This window comes from Nyctereutes procyonoides, unplaced genomic scaffold (genome assembly GCF_905146905.1).
Source record: "Nyctereutes procyonoides isolate TBG_1078 unplaced genomic scaffold, NYPRO_anot_genome, whole genome shotgun sequence".
NCBI classification, from domain to species: Eukaryota; Metazoa; Chordata; class Mammalia; order Carnivora; family Canidae; genus Nyctereutes; species Nyctereutes procyonoides.
In genome coordinates this window covers 21,953,551-21,963,673 of record NW_026575034.1, presented here as the reverse complement: position 1 = coordinate 21,963,673, position 10,123 = coordinate 21,953,551, and the positions used below count along the sequence as shown (strand labels likewise).

At 39.1% G+C, this 10,123-nt stretch overlaps 1 protein-coding gene across 1 annotated transcript; it reads left to right on the top strand.

Moving 5' to 3' along the window:
• The first annotated feature begins 935 nt into the window (after nucleotides 1-935).
• Nucleotides 936-1,883, top strand: LOC129504857 (olfactory receptor 52H1-like). Its single transcript, XM_055317737.1, has one exon. It carries the CDS (start codon nucleotides 936-938, stop codon nucleotides 1,881-1,883), a length of 948 nt encoding a protein of 315 aa, XP_055173712.1.
• Nucleotides 1,884-10,123: the final 8,240 nt, after the last annotated feature.

The window sequence follows — 10,123 nt, the reverse complement described above, 5'->3', positions numbered from 1 at the left end:
AGATAGGGGCAAGAATACTGGGGTATAACTACCCAGAGACTGGGCTGCCCCTGCTGGGATATCTTCTGTGAGAGTTGAGAGGAGGATTATATTCTTTCCTTGAGACCAATCTGACATAGTAAGCTAATGGAGAATGTCTTTTCTTGGAAGATTTTCCAACCTGGGAATATCTGAAGGCAGAGTAAACCACCTAAAACATAGCCTTTAGGGAAGAATATATTTTGTTTCCTCTTTATGCTGGTGAACTTTGCTACAATACTGATGAGAACCAAGGTAAATGTCCCACTGTGGAGAAAGAGCAGAAAAGAGACTGCATGGTCTACTTCAGTGTTAGACCCCTTGAGACTCTACAGTTAGTCCAGTTCACTAGGGCTGGAACTTTACATTGAACTTGTGCCAAATCCACAACTAGCCATTGTCTCTCCACCTAATAGTATTTTGAGCACCTATTTTCCTAGAAAACTTCCTGGGGGACAGCGCGGGTGCTAAGCATTTTAGCGCCACCTTCAGCCCAGGGTGTGATCCTGGAGACCCAGGTCGAGTTCTGTGGCGGGCTCCCTGCATGGTGCCTGCTTCTTTCTCTCTCTCTGTGTCTCTCATGAATAAATAAATAAAATCTTAAAAAAAAAAAAAAAACAACTTCCTGGGTTCCTGGTAACTAGGCAGGTCTAAAATTATATGACTGGGGTTATGTGATTTGTATCTCTGGGAAAAAATTATTTTGATACCTCTCTTAATATGACTTAAAATTCCAAGTAAAAGTTTAGCAAGTGTTTATTAGCAAAGAAAAGTGGCAAATGATAGTCTGTCACTTCACAGAGCTGCAAATAAGTGGATAATACTGAAGTAGGCTCAGAGGTGGACGTCTATAGATCACTAGCAATCAGCCATGAAATTTTTATTTCCAGGCTATGAGACACATCTAATCCAAGACCATGGTGGCCACATTCAACTTGAGCAGCTTCAATCCGGGCCCATTCATCTTACTGGGAATCCCAGGGCTGGAGGAGTTTCATGTCTGGATTGGGATTCTCTTCTTTATTATCTATCTTGTGGCCCTGGCGGGCAACAGCATCCTTCTCTACCTTATTTCCATGGAGCGTACCCTTCATGAGCCCATGTTCTTTTTCCTCTCCATGCTGGCTGCTACAGATGTCCTCCTGTCTAATACATGTGTACCCAAAACATTCAGCATCTTCTGGCTAGGTCCTCAGGAAATTACTTTTCCTGCATGCCTTACTCAGATGTTCTTTCTCCACTACAGCTTTGCTATGGATTCTGCTATTCTGCTGGCTATGGCATTTGATCGCTATGTTGCTATTTGCTTCCCTCTAAGGTATACGAATATTCTCACCCGTCAGATTATTACTAAGATTGTAGTGGCTATTGTCAGCAGGAGCTTTTGTATCATCTTCCCATGTGTCTTCCTATTAAAGAGACTGCCTTTTTGCGGAACACTCTTCATTCCACACACATACTGTGAGCACATAGGCATAGCCCAATTAGCCTGTGCGGATATCTCCATCAACATCTGGTATGGATTAGCTGTACCTATAATGACTGTCACATCAGACTTGATCCTTATTGGCATCTCCTACGGTCTCATCCTTCGTGCCGTCTTTAACCTTCCATCTCGAGATGCCCGCAAGAAAGCCCTCAACACGTGTGGTTCCCATGTTTGTGTCATTCTTATATTCTATACACCAGCCATGTTCTCTGTCCTCACCCACCGTTTTGGTCACAATATTCCTCGCTCTTTCCACATACTGACTGCCAACCTCTATGTAGCCATCCCTCCTGCACTCAATCCAATCATCTATGGGGTGAAGACCAAGCAGATTCGGGAGAAAATCATCTTACCCTTCTTCTCTAAAGGGAATTAGTGACATGAGATGGAGAACTTGGGAAAGAAAACAGGTAACTATATTGACTTTGGAATGTATTTCATTTTTTTTACAGCTAAAATATCTACAATGGTGATTTCAATACATATGAAGTCCTAAAAGTCCTCTATGTGTTGGAGGAATCAATAAGACAAGGTAAGGAGGCAGATGTCAAGAAAGGCAACAGAAAAGGTTGAAGAAGATGTGTCTGCCTGCAAAGATAGATCTGAGGGAAATTTCTATTTCATTTTGAGTTAGATTTCCAAGACTTATGGGATAGAATAGTGATCATATATAATGTAGATGAAAAAAAGTAGAACATTACTCTTAATTAATAGGTTAAAAGAGATGACCAAAAGGTCTAACAATTTGGGATATTTTTGTTGAATACTTTCCAGATGAGAGTTAAAGCTAATGGCAAATGATTACCTTCTTTTGGAATCATCCAGGATGATTAATCATCTAAAAACATGGTTCTCAAACACCAATGAGTCTCAAAATCACCTGGGTAATTTGATATGCTTGCAAAGTCTCAGGTTTTATCCTACTTCCATGAGCCTCTGTGTTCTTTAACAGTTCTCTAGGTTATTCTGACACCTAAGAAATCTTGGATCCTTCCAAATAAGAAAAGTCCTGGTCCTTTTAAATACCCATAGACTTGGTTCTTCTAGTAATTTCCTGGGCTTGGAGTAACATAGCTCTCTTTTATGCTCCCCATAACTGTTTCTTGCTTAGTATTATTGATCCATCTTAAAATTCCACAACTTTAAATCTCATATCATCAAAATAATTATCAATTATCTCTACTTACTGTAGTCTTTGAAGGATTTCACTTCTGGCACAATTTTCATCATGATTATTGGTGATTTTAATGAACACAGAGAGGATACATTAATAACTTGGTGTGATAGACTGTATTCTCTAAAGATAAAGACACAATACTATATTCCATCTTCCATGCTTTTCTGCAATGTGAACTTGCCATTCCACATTTCGTGTGGAGTCTAATTCTATTTCTCTTGAATCTGGATTAAACAAAGGGGTTCCTTGATAAATAGAAGTCAGTGAAAGTGTCATTCTGAGGCTTCTGAGGTTAGGTCACAAAAACCTTTGCAGCTTCCATTTGGGTCTCTTGAAATGCTTTATCTTGGCATGCTCCCTTTTGGAACCCAAATACCAAGCTACAAGTATTTCGACCAGATGGAGAAGCCATGTCTAAATATTCTGCTAAAGGACTTCAGTTGAGATCCCAGTCAACAGTTCACAACAACACGTTGGTAAGTTATCTTAAACAGCCACTGTAGGCTCAACTGACATCTCTCTGTAATGTATGAGAGACTCAAAGAGAGAACTACTCAACCAATCAAAGCCAGGTCATAGAACCAAAAAAGTAATAATTTGCTGTTTTAAGCTAATAAACTTAGGGATGGCTAGTTATGCAGCAATAGAGACATGATGCAGAAAGTGGTAACAGGGAGTGGGGTGTTGGTGTAGTAGCAAAAACCTAAAGCATGTAGCATTAGCTTTGGCATAGTCAGCAAGCAGAAGCTGAAAGGGCCTTGATGAACTGTTAATGGAGGCCTGAAAGACAGTGAGAAAATTATTATTGGAAGCTGGAGAAACAGGTACAAGTGCTATGTAATTATAGGAGGTTTGAAAATATAATAACCTGGAAAGTAGAAGATATACCTAATTAACCGACGCATTTGGCCATGGGGATTTTGAAGCAGAGTATTGAAAATATCAACATTATTTTTATACCACAGATGATTAGGTACAGATAGATGTAAGCTAAAGTGAAATTATTCAGTGTTCAAGCATAACTTAGAGTAAATTTAAAGGAATCATAGTTGGCTAAATGCAAATAAAAAGGAAATCTTCCAGCCTTTCCAAATGACAAAGACTCTCTTTGGAAAAAAAAAAAGAAATGTCTTCAGGGTGTAATATTATCTCTAAGATAAGACTGTAAAATCCTTTGCTTAGAGTAGAGAAATATTTAAGGGTATGCCTAATTAATCTTCTCAATTAGACAAAGAAGCTTCCTGGAATCTTAAGGATATTTTCCCAGAGAACCATAATTCTCAGGCAAAATCAAACAGGGAGAAAACTGGAAGATATTTGTGGGTAAGATTTCTGTCTAATGGAGTAAAACCTAAAAGATTCGTAGAAGACCACAATTTTTAAGAGAAATGTACGCATGTAAGCACCATCGGCTTGGACCAAAAGGAACGGAATTGGTGCAAAATGAAAAGGGGCTTTGGGTCTCCAACTTCATAGGCACGAAGCAGATGAAGAAAAGTACTCAGATGTAAACACAGGTCACTACTCAATGAGCAGCAAAGATGACAGAATTCAGAGCCAAATGCTCAGAGGTTAGACAAAAGCCATGGAGAATCATTCCCAGGGAGCAGGATTGGGTCCTTTTTAAGAAAGTAGTGATATTAATCTCTGGCTGGATTTTAGAAACTCTAATGGGCTAGTGACTGTAATACGAATCTCTCAATATTTTACATATAAGGATCAATTGCAGCTATCCACCTCAGCATCACCATGGTGTGTTGGCTGTGTAAATGGAAGATTTCTTTCTCATTTCTTTACTTCACAGGTCTTCAGATTGAAAGGAAGTGCATTCAATAATCTGTATACAAGAAACTGAATTGAAGGAGCCCTATTCACACTTTATCCTGATTTAGAGTCTGAGGTCTTAGACTTTGAACTAGTCTTGTAGTGGGAATGAAATCTTGGGATCTTAGGGAAGAGGTGAACATATTTTTTGTTTTGTTTTGTTAATATTTTTGTATGTAAAAAAAGATCGGCATTATTATGACCTAGGGTGCAGTGTTGCAAGTGTTATTTTCCAAAGATGGCCAAAACAATATCATGCATCCTATACACTTTGCAATATGGTCTTGCCACTTGTCTAAGAGGTGTGGTGTAATTCTACTCCCTTCTTATCTGGGCTGGCCTTAGTGACTTCCTTGAAAAAAAATGTAATCAATATTACATTTCAGGATATTCAAGGCTGGATTATAAGAACCCTTACATCTTCCTCCTTAGTGTCTCTGGATAGATATTTGCATTTTTGGATGCTCTTCTCTACAACACAGCCACCATACAGTGAGAATCCCAGACCGCATGGAGAGTTCATGTAGTTCACAGTCTAGCTGAGCTACTAGTTAATAGCCAGAATTAATTGCATCAATTGCTTAGAGATAACTGCAGATCTATCCAAAATCTGATTGCATGGGCAGCCCCGGTGGCCCAGCAGTTTAGCGCCGCCTTCAGCCCAGGTGTGATCCTGGAGACCCGGTATTAGTCCCGCGTCGGGCTCCCTGCATGGAGCCTGCTTCTCCCTCTGCCTGTGTCTCTGCCTCTCTCTCTCTGTGTGTGTCTCTCATGAATGAATAAATAAAATCTTTTAAAAAATCTGATTGCAGCCACGTGAGAGAAAGAGAGAGAAGGAGAAACCCCAAGCAACAACCTGCCCGAATGATCCCAGGAAATCTACAGAATCATGAGATAATAAATTGTTTGAAACCAGTACTTATGGGGGTATTTTGCTATGCAATAATAAATAACTGGAACAACTAGACTCTCAGTACTCTGAATTTTTCTCTAAAGATCTTGACCATCCTACTTTGCCTATTTAATTCCTTAGAAACAACTTAGAATTTGTGTTCCCACAAATATATGCAGATTATTAAAAATCTAAATATTAGGCATTCAGTTCCTGATCTATCACCTCCTATTTTTCCAATTCACTTTCTCTTGAATCTCAGTCCAATAATCTCTCCACTTCTTCAATTCATTTATAATAAATTCATTTTATTACCTTTTCATATTTCCTCAATCTCCTCCTTTTTCCCTTCCTCCTTACCAGCATTAATTTTATAATTCATTCTTAGAATTTCTGTTGAGTACAAATTATTTCTCTCCTTTCGCCTTCTTTCTCTTTGAAACACATTCACTTCACTGTGCTTTTCCAGTAACTTTTTTCTAAATTGACTGTCCACTCTAGGTCTGCAGCTATGGGATAAAAATTATAAGTACACTGACTCGCCTTATTTTAAACTTACCATTGCTAAAATAAGAATATTTTTAGTTCTAAAGAGACCACAATAATTTGACAGTAACAGGGAAACATAGTTTTACTTAGATAACAGATATAAATTGGAACTTTCCTGGGCAAGCTGGAATATACAGCTTCCTAAGTTTTGTAACTCATGGTAATTATATTTCTCTATTTCTTCTCATATTCTTTTTTAAAATTTTGTTTTGGGGTTGTTGAGTTTTTTAAGTCCTCAGACTCTAAGGTCCCTTGGGACACATAGCTGTTCCCTAGGCTGTGTGAGTGTCTTTGGCAGTTTTCTGGCTCTATGTGCTGTTTGGTCCTGCCAACTTTCAATAGATGAAGTTATGCCATCTCAATGCCCCAGAGCCTTCCAAGCCCTTCCTGGTCCCATACAGAGTGCCAAGCACACAAGAGTCCTATTTTATTCTGCTAAGGAGCCTTTGAATGAAGTGCCATTACTTTCTCCATTATATAGACCAGACAACCAAGGCCCAGAGAGGGTATCACATTGCTCAAATTCACACAGCTGGAAAATGGGGAAGCCGGGATATTAACCCACACAATCTAGTCTCAAACTCCATGTTCTTAACCACTAAAACTTAAAGCTTGGGGAAGGCCCAGAAAGGGGTATGGATTCAGTTTAAAATGCTATGCACTCTCTTAGTTACTAAATTTAGTTTCCTGGAAAAAATATTTCCTGGCCCCTGGGATATGTGTGTTGGTGGGGGTGCTGTGTAAGTAGATCTCACTAGCTTTCCTTGGCCATTGGGGCTGTCCACCTCCCAGTACCAAAGGTCTACCAGACTGGGTCACTTCCAGTCACTCCTGAAGGCACTGAGGCCGTGACCACTGGCACCCAAAGATTCCTCACAGATGCAGAACCACGACTGTCACACTACCAGTTAGAAAGCACCTTTGCTGCCTCAGTGTCCATTCCCCTGCCTCGTGTCCATGCCCCTGCCCACGGTCTCTTGCAAGCTCCTCTGCTCATTGACAGCCCAAGTGTCCTGTGGGACAGGCAAGGGGCTGGTAGGTGGTAGGAGCCTGCCACCACTTCCAAAAACAGATCAGCGCCTGGGATCCCTGGTGCCTTCACCTGAAGACCGGTGAGGCCATGAGATTTCAGCTATCCAATTGGCTGGCTACTCTCCAAGCTTCTGTATCCAATTTAAGAAACAGGCAGGGCCGGCTGGAATGGAGATTCTTAACCAAGAGTTAATGGATCAGCCTGGATTTGTAAATTAAATGGACCAGGCTAGACTTCTAAACTTCTAAATTAAAAAAAAAATCTGTATATATATATATATATATATATATATATATATATATATATATATATATATGCAAAATGTGGCCATATTAACATGAAGATTGATTTAGAATATGAGTGCTTGGGGAACAGACCTTCTGGGTTCTCCAGACAATTAAACTATTGAAGTGCCTGGCACAGGAGACTTCTGAATCTTAGCATTATTATCTGTAAATGGAGATGAAGAAAATACCTTAGTGACGTGCCCAGTACCTGCATTTTCAGAGAACACCTCAGAAAATTCTAGCTATGTCACATTTTGACCACCTTCATCCATTTTTCTTCCACCATAAACCACTGCCAATGATCTATACTCTGTCCATGAGCTTGTTTTTTTTTCTTCTATTCCATGTATAAAACAGAGAAAGATCATATGGTATTTGTCTTTCTCGGAGTTATTTCATTTTTCATTATTTCATTTAGCATAATGCTCTCTGGTTCCATCCAAGTTGTTGCAGATGATGTGATTTCATTTTTATTGCTAGATAATATTCCATTATATATTTTCCATTATATATATATGTACTATAGATATATGTAGATGTATATATTTCTTCATCCATTGATCTGTCAATGGACATGTAAGTTGTTTTATTTCTTATGTCCACAAAGTCTTATAGTAATTGACAAATATCAAGGATAGTTTTCCTCCGTGCGGTGATTCAGGGACCCAGGCTGCTTGTAACTTGCAGTTCAGTGATGACAGTATGGCCTCCTTGTCACTGCAGCAGATGAAGAGAAAACATAGAGCATACACACTAGTTCTTAAATATTTTAGCCTAACATGATATTTGCCACTTCTATTCTAATGTCATTGGCCATAAATAGCCACATGGCCCCCTCTAAAAACATCAGGAACACTTTTATATAGACAAAGGAGAGAGAAACCAGATAGATTTGAGAATGAGAAATCTCTATTACAGAATCCAAAACAATCTTAACTTCCTGTGCATCTGTGATCTCATCTACTTCTACATTTCCCTGACTTACTTGCCTTTGGCATGCTTGTCTTCTTGAATCTTCTCAACTATACCAAGTATATCCTCTCTCAGAACCTTGATGATCTACCCACTGTCATGGCCTAGGTTTCATGCCATAGCAATTAAATCAGCATGGTTGTGGGTAGGATTAAGACACCAGCTTTTTAAAAAAGTTCTCAGGAGGTTCCAGTTTACAATAAAGTTTGGAACAGACTTATGGTGTAATTAATGACTCTATTTTACAGATGAAGAAACTAAGGGCCTGAAAAATTAAACAGCCGATTCAAAATGTCTCAGCTGGTAAATGTCAGATCTGGGATTCAAATCTTTATCTCTCTCATTTTAATTTAATTTATTTTCAATAAAGTCGATTCTTCTGTGTGGCAGCACTAGATTAAGAGAAATCACTTTTTAAGTTTATACTCAAGATTTTCTAAAAATCTTGAACCAATTTACACACCAACTTGCATGAAAAAAATCACAGATAAATTATAAATATTATTATGCTCTGAACATGTACTAATGGTTCAATACCCATGAGTTAGATACCTAGGTCTGGAGTGAGGGAGGGTGAAGAAGGATAACTAAGATGTTTGCAGTTCTGTGAGGTCTACCTGGTGAGTACAGTTGAAATGAATATGAGTCCACCTTGTCCACTCTTCCTTAGAAAGCTATCTTCCTATGGTTCAGATATACCCTAGTTTTGATAGTTCCAAATGACAATCCAGCCTGGGGAGGAAATGCTTTCATAATTTATGAGTCTCTCCTGATATAATCAATTCAACATATACTTTTGCATCTTCCTTCCAGGCTACCTAGATACTTGGCCTGAGTGAGACTTTGATGAGAAATAAAGAGATGTATTTCAAAGGCCCACCATATCACTCCCTCCGTGCATAATAGAAGAATGTATCTTACACTGGACTGTAACTAACAATACTTTTGAATCAATAGCTTATCATCTGATCTAATTAGATAAAGGAAAAAAAGACAAAGAATTACCCTAATGAGGATACAAACTGTTCAAGGGAATTAAACACTCAAGCTCCAGGTCAATGTGGAGAAATTCAGAGTAAGCAAAGTGATTATTTTCTTGAGATCATGTAATATGTGGTATTGAATTAAGAACCAAAGGGAGCCATGCAAATTCCAACTCAAGGTATACCTCTTCCCAGTCTATCCTCATTCCATGTCATCTCCTTTCTCCCTGAATATCCCTTCACAACCATTTCACACAATTTGGCTACATGTTTTTTGTTGTTGGGTTTTTTTTTAAATATTTTATTTATTTATTCATGAGAGACACAGAGAGGGAGAGAGGCAGAGACACAGGCAGAGGGAGAAGCAGGCTTCATGCAAGGAGCCCAACGTGGGACTCGATCCTGGGTCTCCAGGATCACGCCCTGAGCTGAAGGCAGCGCTAAACCGCTGAGCTACCTGGGCTACCCATGTTTGTTTGTTTTTATCTGAGTGCTGGGAAGATATTAACTTACTGTAGGACAGTGTTGTCTTTTCTCTTGCCTTAAAATAATGTCCTTCCTTTAAGAGAAGACTGATATGATTGGTGTGTCTCCTTAGGGATCTATTTGCAAATTCACCTCTCTTTCAGCAGCTGGGACCTTTGGTGCTCTGAGCCACACCACAGCCTCTCTAGGTCAAAAAAAAAAAGGGTGGAGATAAGTGACACCAAATCATATATCCAGGAGTATGTTACTTGTGCTGAATCAAGATTTCTCCAGTACAGCTGACCATCAAGGCTGGGGTGAGTGTTAAATGGATGAAATGGATAGAAAATAAGGTTGAGGACAGTTCTGTAAGATTAGGAGGAATGACCAGGAAGATACAGGGAAATGACAGACATACAAAGATATCTATATCC